We start from the raw sequence: 22107 nt of genomic DNA, 5'->3' as shown, positions 1-22107 counted from the left end.
TTGACTCTATCATTCTTCCTTGATATACATTCTAACCTTTAACAAAAACAGAAAATAAACATTTATTAATGTAAACAAAATAAATGTAGGTGTTTTGGGTTTCATATACCGATCTTAAATATGTTTTTTATACGAAAACATTTACGTACTGTTTGCTTTTGAAAATTCTCCTTAATTATATTTTTGGGAACGAACGAATTTGTATATCTTGTAACTTAAAAGGTACAAGAGTATATTAGGTTTGCGGAATTTAAAAATTTAGTATATCAGTGTGTAACTCAGAATTTTCCTCCTTCTTCTACTGCCCCGTTATTAGTGAATTTCTGTAACTCCCGTAATCAAATACCTTTATAAAGTTATTATGTGTTTGTATGTCAAGTTTCATTATGATAGGCCGCTCTTAAAGAAGGTTAGAGCCATAAATGTAATCTCTGCAGCTGTTGTTGTTGTTGTTGTTGCTGACTTGGCTTACTTCCAATTTCGCCACTAAGTTTCTTACCTCGTCAAGAGGTTTTTATATTAAATTATGTATAACAGCGTTTAAAGTGTAAAATGCTGACATACATACATATTTATTTCTCGCAGCATAGAAACTTGCAGCTGTTATGTTAAAATTTGAAAGCTAACGGATAAGCTCTCAGATAACAGAGAGCTTTTGGGAAGCTCTTTAACAGCGCTATGTTAAGTAACAGAGAAGACAAAGATGCGACAGCGGAGCGGCGAAAAACTTTAGTCCATTCAAGTCGCCCTTTCAAGAAGTGCGCTCTCGGGTAACCAACAAAATATTGTTGGAATACAAAATAATTTCAAATCGGTCGTTTCGAGATCACTGAGTATCGAATTGGAAGTTTCTGGTGTGTGTTTGTGCTAAGCATTTTGGAATTTATCTAAGCAAATGTTTACATATTTGAAAATGTTTGCAGATGTTAAATTAGTTACGCGAAAAATGAGTGGCAGTGCTATATTAAGCTTTAAGAGATTCCTGTAAATGAACAACGTGTGGTGTAGTTATTGGCTTCGTCCTCCTCTGACGCTCGATGGTCGACTTTGCCACGCATTTGGTAGTCAAGGCCAGTTTTGGAGCTGCTTCCAGCCTGGCCTTAATTTTCGCAAGATTCGATTCAACTCGATTGCCTGCCTTTTAATTTTAATGCAATTTTATTTATTCCACCTCAATCTGAATGCTGCTTTGTGTATGCTTAATGAATTCGCTGAAAATCATTTTACGAGTATGTTTTGTAGTTTATATTGTTTTCTGGTAATGTTTGTAAAATATGAATATGAATCTTTTGACAAAACTCATGATTTTGCCGGTACTTAAAGCTCAATGCTAAATGGTGAAACCTGTTTGTAAACTTCGAATTGACAATGCCACAAACTGAAGAAAAAACAATAACAAAAACAAATCAACAGCAACGGGGCGATGGCAACCTCAAATCATATTTCGGGAATACCGTGAGGTCCGCTCCCCTCCCCTCCCCGTCACCACCCACACTCCTCTTTTTGCTTTATACGTAGGCACGTCTCTGTCGTTAAACAATACTTAATGGATAATGGTTAATAAATTCGTACTTGTGGGGTCACTTAAAACGATAAATACGCCAAATGTGTAATGCCATTTCAGTTCTGATACGGATAGGCCATACACAATAAACTCCCAGTGGACAAGTACAAATGTATAATTAGGCGTCTGGTTCATTTCAGTCGCTTTTACATATGGTGTAATCTTATTTTTTTTAGGAAATAATAAAAACAGAAAAACGCCCCACAATCTTGGGCAATAAAAATATGATTTGGTTTTATTCGCTTGTAATGAAATGATAAACATAACTACAGTACATCAAATCTCGACGGCTGGATCACGTTCACCGACTCTAACATACACTATAACCACTTTAGACGAATATGCTATATTAAATAAATTTGTTCATCGGGATTAAATCGAAAAAGAGAACAGAAAATCGACTTACTTTAGCAGGTTTCGTTATTGTTTTCTATATTTTTAAAGTTATTTGCTCTCGTATTAATCGATTCTGTTTCAAATTAAAAGAAAACAGCAAATTGATATGTAATTGAATTTACTTGAAAAATAATCCCGTTTGAAATTTGAACGTAGTCGTTTGAAAAGATAAGAGAGCAATCGAAGCTCCTATACACTCCTAACTTTTTGAAAACCTAGAGCATATTACACTTTTTATAGTAATTTAATCTTCACAAAACGTTAAAACGTTTTTAAAGTACAACTTTTTAAAAGTTCTTCCACGTTAAATTGATTTTTCTGCAAGGAAAAATATCACCTTGATTGGCTTCTCTGCAATTGTCTCTCGTTTTTACAATTTTAGAAAAGAGTTTATAAAATCGAGAGTTTAACAAACAACAATTTTTAAAATTTAAATGTTCAGTTCCAAAATGTTTAAAAGGGTATGCGGGGCTCGGCTATAGACTGTTTGTTTTTTGCTGCTTTTTGCATTTCACGCTCACTGGATTTTAATGATGCGTAGGAAGACAGATAATAGGTTAGCCTTACTATACAGTTATTTTGCGCCTGTTTTTTCATAGTTGATACTACAAAATGCAAAAACAACTGTTGCTGGGCTAGGCATCCGATAAAAAATAAATAATATAAAGAAAATATAAGTTTTCATTTAAAATCCTAAATGAAATATTTGATTAATGTTTTTTCTCAAATATTTAACGTTTGTGTATAATTCGTCGACGCCATAAATTGGATAACTTTTTCATGCAGTTGTGTTTTTTGTTTGTATTACTTTTATAGCAAGTCGTAAATTTGTTTGTATGCCACAAACCCATAATGAATACATACATATATCAATACATTAACAATTTGCAATTAATTTTGAACAAATGAACAAATCAATTTAAAATGCACCATCAACTTTTGGCTTTGGGGCTTTAAATTGTTGTTGTCTTAGCCGTCAGTACTTGAAGCCGCGAGAGTCAACTATGGCCCATGGCTATGGCCAACTATCGACAGCAGACGCAGAGGCACTTAAGAGGCGCGAAATGTCAGTGAGATTGGCCCCCAACCGCTCCAAGCTGTTGTGATCGTTAATGCCAATTAATTGTTTTGTTTACAAATGCTGTGCGAACTTTAAATGCCAAGCTGTTTTTATTTGTTTGGACAAGTGAAGACAAATTGAAGATTTAATTGGAAAAATAGAAATGCACACTGCCATGTGTATGTGTATCTATACCTTCCTGTTTATATCATTGATAAAGAGGCTCAAGCGCACGTAGCAGTTAAAAAGCAGACCGCATTGTTTTTATTAACAGCAGGCTAACAGCTCCTTAACATTGCACTAACAGAAGCCACACTCCAAACTGTTATCAGTCAACTTCAGGCATGAGTCGTCGTGACCGCTTCAGTTCAGTTGGAGTCGTCGCCAGATGCAGTCGAGCCACGGATAAAAAAGTCTCTAATCGTATACACTATACTCGTAGGTTTGTCTATGCGACGAGATGAAAAAATAAACGTATTCCGTCGAAAACTAATTTACAATTAAATCTACGCTGTTGCTTTTGTTAATAATTAAAAACCGGTCAGCGTAAACGTCACAACGTGAGTTCGTGATAATCTGTGAATTTCAATGTACAGGTAGCACCCACTTACGTGGGAATTCCCCAGTGAGCTGAATATAGAGAACACATGAGCGACTCCATTGGAGTGACTAATATATTTGAATATACTTCTATTTGATGCATTCAATACGCCCCATTGTGCATTTACATACATAATATAATAAATACTACCATATCTCTATAAATGAAAATGCATTCAGAACATGTTACAAAAATGTACATATATTTGCTTATGTGATTGCCCTCGAAAACTCCCCCCAAAACATCGTGTCTCCGAACCCGTATGGCCGTCTTGCGGCTGCCCACAATGTCTTTCCACACCAACCAATTGTACAAACAACTGATAAACTTTGGGGTTCTGTACAATAAAAAAACACATTCAGAAGAGTTGGCGAGTGCGCGTTTGCACAACTCATTGTTTTTGTGATTTTTATTTATTTATTTAGTTATTTTTGCGTTGTGCTTAATGGCATCTTGTGACAATATGGGTATTATATTTGCCGGTACTTGTCATTTAGCGCCGTAAACAAAATCCAGTCTCTGCGTTGTCGGAACGACGAGTTCAGTTTTAAAATCACAGCACAGCAGAAAAATGTGACTAGAATGTTTTGCTCGCAAGGAATTGCATTGCCTAGAGAGTTGCATTCCAAAATCAGAAACTTGCACACCTACTTGTTGTAACTTATGCAAAATGTATGCAAATGCCGATCAGTGTGCCTATTTGTTCGAATGTTGAGAGCGATGTCTAACACCTAACCTCTACTTGTGTTTACCTCATTGAAAATTTAAAAAAATTCTTTCTTTTTAAATTAAATTAATTATTTAAATTAAATAAAAAATATTCAATAAGTACAAACATATGTACATACAAAGGTTCTACATTTCTAATGCCCGATGAATGGGAGCTTCAATTACTAAATTGTGAAGACCGTTCTCCAAGAAATTAAAAATTTCTTTTCAATACAATATTCAAGTCTGAGAATTTAATAGTTTTTTACTATGTCTGATGAAATAGAGGTGTTTTTGAATGATGGAAGTATAGTACAATATACCTTTGTTCAAATGTGCGTATATATCGATAAAACTTATGGAATAAATTGCTAGTCAATTGATCAAGTGTGTAAAGAATAAATCCACAAAATCTGCTGCCTACACTCTTTTACACTACTGATCAACAATTACTCTTTGTGGCACCTGTACAAACACAAGGTGCGGCTTTTGCGTCCCCACAGATATGTATTGATTATCTGGGAATTCAATTAAGTAAGAGTATTGTAACCTGGCATTATTTCATAGGAATGTGATAACAGTCTACATTGACACAAGAAGCGATAGCGATTTTCCATTGCTCTCAATGCAAATGGGAAACTTGAATCGTCGCATGAATCGCCAGTGCCAGCGATTAGGTATTATTCTATGGCTTTATACTCTACTCAACTGAACAATATCCAGGTACTGTTTAAATAATACTTGTGAATAGATGGTCGATCATGTTTTTTATTGTTACAATACTTAATGAACACGCACTCGAAAATATGTTTACTCGTAATGATTTCCCGAGCCGCGCTTGTTTTGTGAGTCAGTTGGGCGGGCTTGAATTCCCAAAGCTTTGGCTAATTGCTAGTTAAATAATAAAATAGGTGCAATAGTGACTGTTACGGTAATTGATATTATATTGAAACACTTGAAGCAATTTGTGGGAGCTATAGGAAATTACTAATGCCAACAATTTGGAGTATTAGCACTCACTAGCTGTGATTTTGATGGGATTTTCAACAGAACATTTTAGCTGCCATATGGCGGTTGTCTTAACATTTCTGATATTTTCTACCGCCGCCACATTTCTTTGTACTGCTAGACACATCTTCCTCCACAAACTGTATTGTTTATAACGTACAGTTTGGCCGCAAATATCCGAAACGTCTATGCTCGAAATTGTTTATTGGGGTTTGTTTATTTTCAAATTCTCGCTGTGCTTTTCAAACCCACATTAATTGCCCCATTTGTGAAAGGGGTTCGTTCTATTATTCTTATTATAATAAAAGTGCGGCTGGGGGCAGAACCAGAACCAGAATGCGATGCTTGAAAATTATGTCTCTCATATTCTCTTATCATATTTATCGCACATTGGCTGGACTCTGGCAGTGACACCTCACATTTCGCTGTTCGCGCCCAAAGGTAGGTGGGGGTGATGATACAGAGCAGAGGTCTGATGAGAATAATAACAAGCGTGTAGAACAATGTTTCTTGTGATTAAATTTGCATTGCTGGGCACTTATCGCACCTCACCTTGCCAAGGGATACAACACAAGGCAGGCAGAAATGGCCGAAGTGTGAGGTGGTGGGATGTGGTGTGAGGTTCCATGCTTGCTCAGGTGCATTAGCAATACAAGGGTAATGCAATTTCAATTTAATTAACAAAATGCTGCTGAGCCCTGTCACTGTTTGCTAATTGTTACATTTAATTTGGCTGCGGGAGACTGGAGCTGCTAAGAATTGACCCTCACTTCGTCTATGATGGGTTCCGGCCGAAATAAGGCTTGATACATGTACTCTGGCCATTTGAAAGTGCCTCATTAGCCCTCGAGCTGGGAAGGGGATACCACTGCGGGATACCAAGAAATATGCCAACACTCTCCAGGGTATTAATGATTCGATTAACGATATTATAATCAATAGCTCTTACGCATATTATTGCCTACACTTTGCTAATTTGTGCTTCAGATATTCATAAATTTGAAAACAAGTATATAGACGCTCAATTATTTTGGGTAAAGAATAAGTGTCTATGTATGTCAGGTGTATGATTAAAGACATGATGTACATGATCATATTTTGTGCTTATACATAAAATGTAACTCTTCTAATTAGGCTTCAAAAATGAAATTGCTTCTTATTCTTATTCACGAAGCAAGACAATCCAATCGGAACAAATATGCAATAGCTCCCGGGCTTTATTATTAACTTGGCATAGTAATTCGTTTCGATTAAAATGTTAATAAATCATTGAATTTGGTTCTTAGACTCTTCTAATTCCTAGGTAACAAGATTTTGATTTTTTTTCCTCACAAAAGAATTTTAATGAAGTCTCCAACTTCTAAGCGACATAATTTAATTTTTACACGAATTTCTCTCCTTACATATAGTAGGTCAATCCTAATAATAGTTTGTACCGGTAAAACCATTTCAGACCAGTACTAAGACCTCCCAAAGTCCCCCTTTTGGGTACAAAGATGTAAATTCGATAATAGTGTTTACTAAATAGTTAAGATAAAACTTACAAAACAATTAGAGTAAGTAATTATTGTATGTAATTACACAAAAATTAAATGAAATGCTTGCTAAGTATGGAGGTTTGTCTTTGGATCAAATAATATAAATATAGTTTTGTTCATATATACTATATTTTGGTTAATACAAGTACTATAGTTAAATAGCTGTTGTATATTAGGATAGCACACAATAAATGTGCTCTAAAAAATGCGCCACAATGCACGGGGACTGAAGGCTCAGACACAGATTACCGCAAATTGCAGTTTTGACGGCAATAAAAAAACCGCATACATCGTACTCAGTCAGCTTTGTATATGGTAATTGTCCATGTTTTTACATTTTATTTTTCGCTTTTCGCATTTGATGGAATTTCGTCAGTTGATTTATGAATGGGGTTGAAAAAACAAAGCATTCCATCAATTTTATAACCAAACATTAAATATTGACGAGTGCTTGTCTTCCTGTACACGTATGTGTGTATGGTATGTGTAATGCCATTGGAGGTGAAACATGAAAACAGTTTGGAAAATATTTGTCGAGTCGCAGGTAGAGTGGCGGTGCAGCCCATTATAATGAGGAAACAATCAATTTAGATGGGGTCTGCTCAATACGGACCCGTGTGAGGTGGTTCTGTTTCTGTTGTATTCTATTCCACCTTTGTTTACACACCAAAAACTGTGTGGAATATCACTAAAAATAAACCGTAGAATTTTCACACGAATCGCAAAGCACACACAGACACACACACACACGCACAGCAAATATAATGCGCAGCCCGTCAATGGATCAGCCATAATATTATTATGATGGGAAACACACTTGAATTGTGGTGTAGAGTGTGCGATTAGCGGCCAGAAAGCAGCCCGCAGCCCGCAGCTGAGGTCAAGACATCGACGGCGCCTGTTATCTTTTTTTTCACCTCGATTGGTTTGTGGTGAGTTCTTTGGCGATATTCTGCCTTGTCTTGTACTCGTAGTAGCTGTGGCGACCATTAGTTTATTTTGACTTTCGATATAGTCGCAGACGTCTGATAGTGAGCCATGTGTTGAGTGTAGAGAATAAAAACAAAACAAAAAGAAATAAGTACGTACGTTTTTTGTTGCGGTTTAAAAGACAATATTTTTTTCGAAAGATAGCTAAGTAAAGTGCTTATGACAATTAATCGCATAAATAATAATTGAAATTCCCGCCACAGCAACGTTGTGAAAATTATAATTAATGTGAGTTATATTGCCTATTTCCGTGCTCGCATTCAAAATGCATATATCTGATGACACAGCACATACTGCGAACAAAGAATATATAGACCAGAGACTCGATTTTAACATTTTCGAAACGTCTGTTTGCTGTTGACTCTGCGACTGTGTTCTTTGAATTTCAATTAATTACGCATACGCCGCGTGACATTTTTTCGCGCCTAATACTACCGGCTGGCATCGTCAGCCCCCGCTATAATACACTTTAAAATAAGTAAGTGTTGCAGCGCAGATATGCCATAGTTAAATGTATTTTTATAATCCAATTTATTACTTGCTAATGCGTCGAAATTCTTCGAGTTCTTGTTATTTTCGGCACATTGAGTTTACGCGTGATTTCGTGTGGAATTCTTAGCCCGATTTTTAATGGGTGCTGGCGCTGCCCAATAATTTACTCACAAACTATTCAAAAGTTTGTTGTGTGGCTCTTACGTGAATATAAAAATAAAATAATTGCTCAGCATGATTCAGTTCATTAAGCCGCCTAAATAATTACTCAGTGCGCTGTTATCAATCAACAATAAACTTGGGGCTTTTCTTGTAAGAGTATAGTAGTTATATGGCATGGACGCACAAAAATAAATTCCGCATTTAAAGAGTAATTCGTGCAATCATGAAAATGTGTTTTGATGAAGTGTTGGTCCATTCAATTCATTGGTCTAATTGTCACAAAAAATCCCAAACAAACTATTTTCAACTCGACTCAAAGTCTATATTAACGATACAATAAAGCCTTATCTGCCACCAAGACACTTAACAGATATCTTATACATACATACAAGTATGCACACTTACATATAAAGAGAGGTACAGAGTGTAGCCCATGATAACCTAAAATGTTGATAAACACAACTAACTTTAAAAGGCTTTAACATACTTTATAACGTTTCTACTCTGTTAAAGACTTTAAACGACATCTAGAGATTGAACTCCTTGATTTGAAATTTTTCCTGAAGTAAATTTTGAGGAGAGAATTCTTTCTTTGGGGACGATGTTTTACTTAAGCTAACGATTTACAAATTGCGAGTATTAAAACAATTTTCATGCATTTTCATATATATATGCTTCAGTTTTGAATTCGGAATATTTCCCTAAATATACATGGTACATTTTAAATTCATGTCATCATTTTTTCTTTGTTAAATGCTTGGCGAGTCATTAAGATGTAAGAAAATTACTACAACCTATTAAAGCCAACTGAGTGCAGTCTTTTATTTCCTGGAATCAATAAATGTCTCATTATTATTAATACATATTCTTTGCCTCATATAAGCGCCCTGTTGTTTTATCTTATCGACCGCACAATACATTTATTTATTTTGTGTGAAAACAGCAGTTTTGTTTGTCTTCATGGCTTGTCACCACTTTTAATTCCCGCCAATCGGTCAAAGGCGTTTCAAAACGCTGATACGTATAAGTGAACTTTTCATATTCCATATACACGTATATTACAAATATCAGAGGGAAAGATCTACAAGCATCAGCAATATAATTAAACAATCTAATAATCAACGGGTCGAAATCAATTAGAATTAGTTGTATTAAGGCTTTCAGCTATGATTAATATTTAAATACGATTAAAAATATGGAATGTGGACTTTTCGTAAGACGTGTGATTTCCACATACGTGCTTCATTGAGAAATACCCACATACTTGTTTAGTTATTTGTATTATGCGCACATTTAAATAAATATATGTAATTTATTTGATAGCTGAACATTTAATCTAAAATTGAATATTAATTAATATCCAAATTGGTACGTAAAGTCTGCTTATCTAAGTAAAACCACGTGTGCTTTCTTCATTTTTTGATTTGGAATAATCTACGCATTTTAAATGGCGAATATATAGTCTGCTTATTAGATCTACATCAAAGAAAACCCTTGGCGCTACCGTTCTTGTTATTGAAACTAAAAAATTTAGTTGAAAATTGATTCTTAGAAATATGGGTGCCTTAAGAAAAGACCGTTCTCTCAAGCTGCATTTCGATATTTATCGAAATTCGCCTCATATAAACGAATTTGAGAAGTTCTGCTCACAATTATATATTAAATATATTTTCTTAAAATTAATGAATACAATGATGTTAGGCTTGCTGCTCATACTTGCATATTTTAAATGCAAATTTGTCTTTTTAATTAAATTCGTCAGAGTTCAATACGAGTATTTGTCAAAGAATCATAGAGCGATCGTCCCTTGGGATAAAGCAACAATTGTTTTATTCCAAAATGTTCCTTTCTTAGGAGCTGAATCCCATCTTTTATGTTTTAAGCTAAGAGTATATATATTTGATAGAAACTAGTAACTTGTTAATTTATTAACATATATATTTACTTCTTTTAAGCCTGAAGTTTGATTGGAATTTTTCATCTGCACTAACACTATTATAGATACTCGTATATTGACCACAAATTGAAATCTTATCGTGTTGGCTTTTGTAGACATTTTCGCTAATCTCAACATGTCCATACGCCTTTCAAGACCCGCCCATAATTTCTGATATCATGATTTTAACTTCAGTTGTAAACAAGTTTTTTGTAAGTCAAAGGACCTAATTAGACAGATGTAAAAAGTAACAACAAACATGTTAATGCCAATTTAAATCGATTCCCTTGTGCATTGCTTTATATTTAATTCGATATTTGTCTCTTTCATTAAACGCAGATGGTACCTTTCGAACTCTGCTAATTTTCATCACATTTCGACCGACTGAATGTCGGGGATCGTATATAAAGCATTATGGGGAAGTAAAACATGTTTCTCATGGTCTCTCAATTGATTTGGATTTCTCTTTCATCACTCACTCAAAAGGAACAAAGGGGGAGCACAGTTCCCATTTAAGTGTGGAATTGATCAGAACAATGTAGTATGTATGTACTTATGTTTGAATGGCATCCGAAAATGCAGTAAAAGCGCTCTGAAATGGTCGAGTTGGAACAGCAGGGAGAGCACTGAGGAAATTACCAAAAACTAACAATGTTGAACACACAAATAAAGAAGAAATATTGCGTTTATAAAATAATTCGCAATGCTTGTGTAGACGAACACGAAAAGTGGAAAATCGAACTCGAACATGCGGTCCATTATTCATTCAAATGGGGAATTGTTTCTATTTGCGGAACGCTCGTCAAGGTGTTCTTAACTTTTGTTTGGTCGTGAAGACGGCGCGGTCGGTGGCGCCTGCTTAGGAGTGTGTACTGGGGATTAATTATGCTAATTTGTAAAAACTAAAACGAGGCATTAAATGAGTGTTTATGTGTGTTTACCCATAAAGGGGAGTGCAATAAATTTCACGCTAATTTGTAGACTAACGGCCCACAAGCCCGTCACTTAACTGACTCCCTCAAGCCCCTACCCGCACACATACACGTACAATCAATGTTGAATTTAGAACTATAGTATCAGTCGCTGCTCATTGAAAGCAAATAGGGTACGATCTATAAATTAATCTCATTTTCATCGTACTTTCTTTGTATTCAACTGTTTCGTTTGTTCCCTATAATGATTTTTTTGATAAGATAGCGATCCGGCATTACACACTAGTGGCAAAACTGTTGACCCATCCCATGTGGCCATTTCGCATATGCATTTCATGGCAAATTTTGTAGCTTGAAGTGCGTCAAACCTGTTGAGTGACGCACAGCGGTCGAATATGGCCAAGGGACACGTTTATTTGGCCGAGACTGTGACGCTTTTTCCGCATTTGTAATGAGTTTATGGGGCAGTGGTAACTTGCAGCGAGTCGGACCGTAGGTGGCCCCGACCCCATCCTTGCCTTCGCTCTGTGCAGCAGCTAATGCGCACATCAGGCCACGAATGGCCGGACGGGCGAACAGACACCACCAACAACAACAACAATGACAAAAGCAACGGTAACGGCACCGAAAATGCCAATGATATTGACACTCGACGGCACTTAGTATCAATTTAACACAAATTCATAAATGTTTGGCGCGTGTATTTATCTGTAATACAGTGGCACATGATTAATGCCCGCACGGAGGCCCCCATTAGTCCGTAGGCGTCCGGGCAACACTTTCACTAATGGCTGCAAACGGTTGCGTCACAGTTGTGTCGACAGTCGTCGCCTTCCGCCCCTCCATCCCCACCCTTCCTTCCGGCTCCATATGTCGGCACGCTCGCGTGCTGGTGGGTGTTGTCTGTGGCCCAGAGGACTCGTTGGTTGCTTAATTGTCCAGTTCCCCGAATCAACATGCCCTTGCATGCTGCCTTGCCCCATAACAACACTAAGCCTAAGCCCGTTGAATTGTGGAGCGAATAATTGGGTAATGACAACTGTTGAGTGTTACTTGTATATGATGATCCAAGGTCAATTGTTTTCGCAATTTAGGGATGCCACGTAAATGTTTTGCAATTTTGCGATTTTCAAAGTACTTCAAAATGTAAGCAGTTCATAGATTTTTGCTTTTCTTATATAAACTCAGAAATTGAGTTGTTTTTTTAAGTATAGTTTTTGAATCGTTTGAGTGTTATATTATGACCGATTTATTGAAATTTAAATTCCATATCTTGTCAATTATTTGATAAAAACAAAATTCTACATAAATTCTTTATATCCATTACCGACTTGGGCTTCTATTTTCTTCGAGTCTACAATTTGTATCCATTCCTTAAACGTGCTGCACTTTGAAATGGTTTGTTGTTTGTGATTTATTAGGCATATCAAAAGAAATGATTTGTAATCGTTTTTATGTAAACATGCTTAGTTTTATGAATTTTTAGGATGTGCCGTGGATGGGCTTAACGCATTGCTTCAACGATTTCTGAGAGTAATATTGAACTGATCCATTTTTATTCAACAGGTGCAACTCTAAACGTTGATGCATATGGCAGCGCATGCCAAAAGTGGACCGCTCTACTGCGGGGTCACCTTGATTGGTGTCTTGTGTCTGGTCGCATTCCGCTTGCTGCCAGGCACACCTTTCGGGGTCTACGCTCTGCCCGAGGAGAGGAATTATCATCAACGCGATGGCATCCACACGCCCTGCACCTTCTTCGACACGGTCAATGTGACGGGGGATATGCGCTTCGACAACGGCAGCTACCTGCACGACGGCGTCATCATTCCCAGGCACCTAGTCGGGCTATACGACTACATCTACAAGGATTTGGTGGAGAGGGTGGAGGTGACGCCCCACATGCGTGGCTGTATCTGTAAGCTGAAGTCCTGTCTGAACATCTGCTGTCCCTGGGGCAGTGTCTACGACAGTGGTAGTGGGGAGTGCCGCAACGGCACTCAGCACCTGTGGCCGGAACCCTTCCTGAATGTTACCTTCAGCAACTATTCTCTGCAGTCGGTCAACATTTTCAAGCAGTACGTTGTACAGCAATTCAGGCCCTGCGTGGAGATGTTTTCATTGCAGCCGGAGCTGAATGCCTACGACTCGTGGCTGCTCTTTGAAGTAAGTTGAGGGATGTCCTCCTCCTCTCATTTAATTTCCATATTTAATTGTTTCTTAAGAACGGCACGATGCTACGCGAGGACGACATGACCTACATAAGCAAAAATGAGTTTTGTCTAGTGCCGACGACAGTGAATGATACCGATATATATTACAGCATCAATCCAGCCAATTGCGACGTGATGAGCGAATACGGAACCGTGAAGATTATCAATGCATATAGTAAGCGCAGCTGATGGCCAAATCTATAGCCTAATGCATATCTTCTGAATGATTTATTTGCAGCCATGCTGTTCTCGATACCCTTCATGTTGCTGACAATTGCCGTTTATCTGCTTATTCCGGAGCTACGCAATCAGCATGGCAAGTCATTGGTGTGCTACCTTTTAGGTCTTTCCGTCGGCTACTCGACACTGTGCTGCGTGCTATTGATAAAGCATTTGAATCCGGAGGGCATGTCCTGCAAAGTTTTCGGTGAGCACTATGCGGTAACTATGATTGTAAATGCTTTTCTAAACACGTAAGTGTCTTTGATTTCAGGATACACTGCCTATTACTTTTTCATGTCGGCCTTCCTTTGGCTAAACGTCATCAGTTTCGATTTGTGGCACAACTTCCGGGGCACACGGGGCGTCAATCGGTTCCAGGAGAAAAAGAGATTCCTCTTCTACTCCCTGTACTCGTGGGGCTTGGCCCTGGTGTTTCTGGTTTTCACATGGTATGCCCAGGAAAAGACCGATTGGCCAGCTGAGCTAAAGCCGGGCATTGGAGCTGGCATCTACTGTTGGCTAGACAGTAAGCGATTGCTTAGCTAATGCTGCCTGGAATCTGTATTAATTATACCTTTCCGTTTCAGTGCACAACTGGTCCGCTATGATATACTTCTTTGGGCCCATACTTATTATCATTGTGGCAAACACCGTCATGTTTGTGATGACGGCCATTAAAATCCACACAGTGCAACGCGAGATGGCTCGGATTATAGCTCGAGAGGATAGCACCAAGAATTTACGCACCGAGAAGGATAAGTATGAGGAGGATTGATATTTTTAGTTGCAGTGAATCCAAACTAACGAGGATATCTTATCATAGATTCGGCCTATTCCTACGCCTGTTCCTCATAATGGGCGTCACCTGGTCCTCCGAGATAGTATCGTACTTTGTGGGTGCCGACAAAAAACTGTCAAAGGTCTTCTACATATCAGATCTGTGCAATGCCATGCAAGGTTTTCTCATATTTATGCTGTTTGTGCTAAAGAAGAAGGTTAAACACTTGATAACCAATAGGTGAGTGATGTGGCCAGGGCTGCCACATGCTGTTCTCCAAGCCGACTTCATTTTTTGTACGAATAGCTAGCTGATAAGTTCTGTAGCACGAACCCAGTCTGTTCCTGTGCTGTGCTCTCTTTGTTTGTGTACTCGTGTGTATGTACTTTCAAATCTCCATCAATTGTTAAGTGTGCCTTCCTCTCCCACAAACTTAGAACGGTGCGCGTGCGCAGTTTGCGGCAAACGGAGAGCATTACGTTGGCGGGCAGCAGCTATTCGATGCGCCAGCGTTTCATGGATGCGTCGAACCAAATACGAAAGCTGGTTGTCATACGAAACGCCTTTGCGAATCCGAGTGGTGCCCACTCGCACAACGTCTAGCTGGGTCTGAGTAGTCTACCAGGGCTCCATACATATTGTAGTAGTAAGCCATAGTGTTGGTCCCAACACCAGCTAGATCTTCGGTGTTCAGTGTTGTGGAACGTGTGTAGTAGGCTTGACTCTGCGAACCACTAACCAGTCTGGTCGAAGACGCGTCAATAATAATCGTCTTCTCTTAGCTCCCCACTTGCATGCTAATCCCGAAACGCATTCTTAAAATTGAAACGTCGTGAACCTATTGTATCTATATACATTCTTCTCTTGTGTTTCATTATCAGACCGCTTTCGCTATCACTTACGCAAACCAACAACAACAACAACCATAAGCAGCCTAATTCTAATCCGAATGACAAATCAAAGCACAAGTCTAACGCCCAAGCAAAGCAAAATGCGACTTGAGAACTCACACTATATACGAGTATAAGTCGAATAAAAGCGAATGCAATACCGATTTCGAAACTGATACCAATATTGATATTGATACTGAATAACCAACAGAGGCTACATTCGTCCAATAACAAAGTTTGTTGCTGTGATTATGATTACCCACTAAATCGATCAAATCCGTCCACTTTCTGTACAAGTAGCTAACAAAAATAGTGTAACTGTAACCATAATAGAATGATACTACAATATGAATAACAATTAAATAAATATGTACATCAATGTTAATTTTTGGCACTCAACAAAGACTCTTGAAGCAAAAACCGCCTGGTTCGAGTCAAACGAACTCAACGAACTCAACCAATTCTGAAATAAATACGAATCCGGATAAATTTAAACTAAAAGCTGCACAATATGGTGCAAAACCAAATGGGCGCCATTAGCAGCCAAGCCAACCCATCCGCAGCAAAGGTAAAAAGTGTACGTAAGTTCAGCTCGACCTTCAAAAGATCGCGGCTTATATCGAAGTGTGACTAACAAACTCAGCATTCGTAGACTACTGGGTAACTAACAAGCTAAGTAGTACACGTGCATAATTCCGAATTGAATAGTTCACTCTACCTACTTGTAGTACCTAGTACTAATAAGTATATAGAAAATAACTCTAACTCTGCATGTACTATAAATCAAACCAAACTGCAACTATACTATATAACTAATTATATACTAGTTTCCTACCCATTTTCTCATTTTCATACTTCTAACCTCCAAGCGCCCCTAAATTGCATGTTTTCACTCGCTAATTATCGATGTTTGGCTTTCTGTGTTTATCGATCTACTTGTAATGAATTGCACCTAATAAGCCTTCTCAACACTATCTCCTTGTTCTATTTTCTAATCAGATACTCTAGCACACGCGACAGCAGCAATCAACGCCAGAGCCAGTACTCCACCAAGACAACATCGAGCAGTGTGGCGAACCTATCGCTGCATGAGAAGTACTCCGCAGAAAAGCCCTTTATCACGTCTCAGGAGCAACGCACTACCAGCTTCCGCTGAGAGCCATATGTAGAATACATTCTTGGATATGTCAATTGGATATCGATAAAAGCGCTCTAGTCCAAAGTACTTTAACCTATAACCACAGCACTCCGCTCACTACGTTGATTCAGTTGCCTTGCGTTATGTGCTAAGCATCGAATATTTGAGGAGGCCTTTGCGTCAGCCACATCAGCCATATTATAGCATTATTATCCTGTTACTTTTATTCATAGACTATAAAAAGACATTATGCTAAGAATTTGTGTGTAGAAACTCTCATATTAACTACTATACTTGTATGTGTTTGTGGTAGATGCTTTATGGATTCATGTGATGATTTTCTTAACAGTTTCTCCATTACTCGTATGTTTTTTTAGTTCTCTTGCGAGGACTTTCTTAGTTTTGTAAGTCATCCGAAAAACGCCATATCGAGTTTTCATCAGAAAATATAGTAAAGTAAAACATTGATTTGTTACATACTGAACCACAATTATTTACGCCTCCTGAATCTCATCAACGGGGGAATTAATTGAGGACCCAGTGGCGTTTAGCCCATACACAGGGTCTGTGGGTTTTTCAATTAACAAAATTTTGCTCTTAGGAAACACATTCACTGAAAATAAATGGAAAATATAAAATATTTAATACATGCATACATACAGAATCGTGTCTATGCATATTTGTGTACTAGTACATATGTATGTGTGCATTACATATGCATTATGTCAAAGCAGCAACAAATACAGCTGCGGGCAGAGCTGGGGAAGCGAATATTTTTATGACTATAACTTGCTCCATAAGATACCTATAGTGATGAAACTTGGCGTACGGACACACAATCACTAACTAGATGTGATTACCAAATTTGACTTAGAAATTCCAAGAATTGGGTGAGTTAGAGAAAATCGCGAATAGAGGGGGAGTGGGGGGGGGGGGGGGGGGCATTGGAAAAAGATGAACAAACTTGCCCTTTCCCGGCTTAGGAGAATCTGCGTACCAAGTTTGGTGATTCTAGCTCTTATACTTCCTGAGATCCTAGCGCTCATACAGACAGACGGACATGGCTATATCGACTCATCTTGTCACCCTGATCAAGAATATATATACTTTGTTAGGGCTACCACGCCTCTTTATAGTCTATTCTATGAAAACTTATTAGCGAAACTTTTTAAATCCGGTACTACGCCCACAAACTGCTGCATCAACTTCGCTTTTCTTGTTCTTCTTTTTGCTTCTGCTATGGGCGCATATAACTCAGTCCCGGAAATTTGTTTGGCTACAGGGTATTACACTGTCGGGCTCGCTCGACTACAGAGTTCTCTCTTGTTCTCGTTCTTTTTACTTATCAAAATTGAAAATTTCTGAGAAACAAAGCAACATAATTTCAATTCATTCATAAAAATGTAATATATGCGGGTTTCTGTTTATTCTGTTTATTTTCTATTTCTCTGTTATACTTATGGCTGTCTAGGGTGGTTATGTTTATTCGCTTATGTTTTACCAACCAACCCACATATATATTTTAGAAAAATAAAAATTAATATTTTATTTTTTACAGCAGAAGCAAGAAGAAAATGTAAGCGGTACTGCAGTTGGTTTGGTTTCTAAAGATTTATATTTAATTCGTATAGTAAAAGATATTAGAAAATGCATATAATTTAAGTGGTTTTTGATTCTTGGAGTTCTGTTTTTTTTTTTCGAGATAAAAATCAAATAAATAAAATGGGATTGCATAGGGCTTTTAGACGAGTGTGGTCGCTGTGGGTTCTGATAAATGGGTTCCGAAATCCGGGCGTTCATATACCCCAAGAGTACCCAAAGAGTAAAAGGGTATACTAGCTTAGTGTAGGAAGAATACCAAGAATTACGGGAGGTATGAAAAACTACTAATAGCGAGGGACTGGGGGGAGGTGTCCCATCTTAAAAAAAAAAAAAAACTTATCCTTTATCGGGGTCTCTCTGGATACCAAGTTTGGTTATTCTACATATGTCTAGACTTGCTGTGATCCTTGCGTCCATACAGGTAGACAGATGGACAGACGGACATTTTCATATCGAATATATATATTTGTGTGCCAGGCCTCCTCCTGTGTGTTACATACGTTCGAACAAAACTAGTATACCCTTTTACCCTTTGGGTACAGGGTATAAAAAACGTGATTCAGTTCGGGTATACTTGTAAGATTTTAAAACAGTACAGTGGCTGATTAAGCTTGCGAAAGCTCCGGCAGCTTTTTCGAACAACGTGCGGCAAGTCAGCGAAAGCGGACTGCAAATGGTATAAGAAGTAAATAAAATAAAATGGTGTTCTATAGATTTTGAGCTGCCGTTCTGTTTACTTCAAATATAACCAGCGGGTAAGCACTAACTAATGAAGCAAGAGGGACAAATCGGCGGTAAACTGCCGACTAACAAATAATTAAACTAAACGCTAATTTGAATATTTTTAAAACTTCAGTGTTTTACATTTAATCCAATTTAAATTTAAAAAAAGTTGAATTCGTCTCACTTTTAGTTGAAAATTTTAATATTTAACTTGAAACACTTTAGAACTCACTGTAGTGAAAAATGGTTGGTGAAAATAATCAAATCTTTTTTAAATTTGCGTGATTTTTCCGAGTGTACAGAGGAAAAGTACATACGAACCGACCTTTGCTCTAATAAGTGAATTCCTTAAGCTCATGCAGGCTGGCGGAGACACCGATGGCGGGCACAAAAATACAAAAGAAATAAAATAAAATAAAAACCCTTCCCATCTACCCATCCTTGCCAATTCGAGCTTAGTTACGTGAAATAACATTTCATTGTGAGCCTCAAAAAGGAATAAAATATTATGTCTGTTCATTACGTATCGGTGATTATAATCGTATCTGTTTACCATCGTTTCGTATTTCGATTGGATACGGAACAAACGCGTAGGAACGCTCCCATATTTGATGGATTACTTGTTTCATTAATTTTTTTATGACCCAGGAAAATGGGCTTTATGAGTGCTGTTGCTCGTAAGACAGGATGTTAATTAAATAAGTGCTAGGAATGAGACCGGTTGACGGATGAACTCGTCTCCTCGTCCTAACCAGTTGCATGTTGTCCAGCAAACAGAAATATTCCGTCACGTGAAGCGAAGGTTTCGAAGGGTAAAGTGTTTCGCTTGGAGCAGCTTTGCGCAATTATCGCAAGTATAGTATACCCTAAGGATTTGTCCACTATTGGCGAACTGATTGTGAAATAAATTCGTCTGTTATGTATACTTGTAGTACTATAATATAAAAGCCGAAGCCATTCACTGGGTCTTACAACAACAACTCTTTGCTTCCCTGCACTCATTAGAAAACATTTTTCGAATCGTGTGAACGTGTTTTTACGCGGACCGTGAAAAATTCGCGAATAAAGACCCGTCTGTTTTACCGTCAGTTACCGTCTCTCGGCCGTATATTTTGGCCAACCTTCGCTATCCACCAGTCAGGAATGACAAGAAAATTTAAAAAATTCGACATTGTCGTAATAAACAAAACAGTTTTTCAAAAGCTATATACATTGCTGGGATGTGTAATGTTTAGAGTATAACGTGAAGGTTACTTTCATAAAGTGCTGATGTTAGTATTACAAGTTAAGTAATATACAGATGTCTACAGCTGTTGGTAGCGAAAACTGTTCTTCTTTTCCTTCTTCTAGTTCTTTCTGTATTACTGATTAACTTTCAGAATTAAGATGCGTATTAGTTCTTGTGTAACTGCTGCTTAGCTGCTCGCCTCGAATCTAGTCGTGCTGGCTCGATCGAAGCAGCAAACTTTGTTTTTGTAAAATCCTTTTTAACATAAAATACTTGTTATTTTAATTAATTTGGGCATAATTAGTCCATAAATATAATTCATAATAAGCATTCGATAAAATAACATCCTGATTCATAAATAAATAAATAAAAATAAATAAATAAAAAAAATAAATAAATAAAAAAAATATTTTTTTGTGTGATTTTCGATTGAATGTTACTTTATCTTTCAAATGAAACTACAAATGGTTTGTGGCTTCTGTACATTAAAATTAATTTAATTTATTAAATGGAACTAAGTGGCTACATGTTGGTGCATTAATGGGTAATTAATGTTAACAAACGGGGATGCAAATTATTAACTTTTGAAATACTCTTTTTAATACCTCCCTGCTTCGGCGAAATCCTTGTCGTCTTAACTTTCATGTTGGAAAACAGATTGAAGCTAGCTGATTATCCACCATTCTCGACGTTAAGGTGTCTGCTACTTTGCTCACGACATTCATTTCAACTTCTTTTATAAGAAAGACCACTGTGACCCAATTCTGCTGCGATTAAGAGTGTTTCATACCCCTTTATCTATATATATAAAACAGTTTGTCCTGACTGACTGACTGATTGGTGATCAACGCACAGCCCAAACGGTAAAATCTAGGAAGCTGAAATTTGGACTCAAGTATCCTTTCATAGTTTATGCTGCCGATAAGAAGGGATTTTGGGAAATTCGAGCTCCAAAGGGGGGAAATCGAGCTCCAAAGTTTGTATGAAAAATCTACAATTTACATCTGATTAATTTCAAACTTAGTTTGTATACTCCCAGAAAAATTCTAAGAAAAACTGCATACTTGGTTTTTGAAATTTTTCTTGGGGCCTTCTTGTTTATGTATATAAAAGAACGTAAACGTTATAAATTTAACAAGAGAGAACGCTACAGTCGAGCAAGCCCGACAGTGTAATACCCTGTACCCAGGTAAACTTCCGTCACTGAGTTATATGCGCCCATAGCAGCAGCAAAAAGAGGAAGAAGAAGAGCGAACTTGTTGCTGCAGTTTGTGAGGGTTGTACTGGCGAGAATTTGTTTCGCTAATAACTTTTCTTAGAATTGAATAAAATTTTGCACAACAGTAGACAATTATATATAAATTATGTGTGCAAAGTTTGGTTTAGGTAGCATTTGAAATGTGGACGCTATTGACGAAATTCTGCAGCGGGGGAAGGGGGGGAAAATTAAAAAAAAAAAATAAACTCGTCCTTACTCGGATCTAGGAGAATCTGGATGCCAACTTTGGTTATTCTAGCTTTTATAGTTTCTGAGATCCTCGCGTTCATCCAGACGGACAGACGGACGGACGGACAGACGGACGGACAGACGGACAGTCGGGCGGACATGTCTAGATCGATTTCTCTCGTCATGCTGATCAAGAATATATATACTTTATGGGGTCGGAGATGCTTCCTTCTGTATGTTACATACTTTGCACAAACCTAATATACCCTTTTTACCCTACGGGTACAGGGTATAAAAAATTAGTGAGTACACAGGCTATTTGAAAATTGAAATAGCATTCTTTTTATACACCCTACCCAAAGAGTAAAATAAAGAGTATAACAGCTTAGTGAAAATGTATGTAGAAGAAAAAAGGAGACGTGGAAAAACCTGCAGTTTATTTTGTATGTTCTAAGTGTATACAAATCAAGTGTTCACCC

General features: G+C 37.6%; 1 protein-coding gene across 6 annotated transcripts; it reads left to right on the top strand.

Moving 5' to 3' along the window:
- The first annotated feature begins 742 nt into the window (after positions 1-742).
- Positions 743-17096, top strand: LOC115624642 (probable G-protein coupled receptor Mth-like 10). 6 transcript variants are annotated; one of them, XM_030519414.1, is made up of 9 exons: positions 3427-3580; positions 12954-13553; positions 13613-13775; positions 13839-14027; positions 14094-14348; positions 14410-14581; positions 14646-14840; positions 15895-16058; positions 16490-16623. In XM_030519414.1, exons 2-8 carry the CDS (start codon positions 12972-12974, stop codon positions 16028-16030), a joined length of 1692 nt encoding a protein of 563 aa, XP_030375274.1. In that variant the 5' UTR covers positions 3427-3580; positions 12954-12971; the 3' UTR covers positions 16031-16058; positions 16490-16623. The 6 variants fall into 6 exon arrangements, with proteins under 6 accessions (XP_030375271.1, XP_030375274.1, XP_030375275.1 ...); XM_030519412.1 differs by having other exon boundaries at positions 3428-3580; positions 15895-16067; positions 16490-16626; XM_030519413.1 differs by having other exon boundaries at positions 3428-3580; positions 15895-16071.
- Positions 17097-22107: the final 5011 nt, after the last annotated feature.

The sequence above is a fragment of the Scaptodrosophila lebanonensis genome, unplaced genomic scaffold (assembly GCF_003285725.1).
Source record: "Scaptodrosophila lebanonensis strain 11010-0011.00,11010-0021.00 unplaced genomic scaffold, SlebRS2 tig00000061-arrow-pilon, whole genome shotgun sequence".
Taxonomy (NCBI): Eukaryota; Metazoa; Arthropoda; class Insecta; order Diptera; family Drosophilidae; genus Scaptodrosophila; species Scaptodrosophila lebanonensis.
This window is presented reverse-complemented; position numbering and strand designations above follow the sequence as displayed.

Bases quoted from the DNA above. Each gene is read 5' to 3' on its own strand.
- LOC115624642 (XM_030519411.1), top strand. From the start codon at position 12,972: ATGCATATGGCAGCGCATGCCAAAAGTGGACCGCTCTACTGCGGGGTC. The intron at 13,776-13,838 runs GTAAGCGCAGCT...ATTTATTTGCAG, and splicing joins GAAGATTATCAATGCATATA to CCATGCTGTTCTCGATACCC. The intron at 14,349-14,409 runs GTAAGCGATTGC...TTTCCGTTTCAG, and splicing joins CATCTACTGTTGGCTAGACA to TGCACAACTGGTCCGCTATG.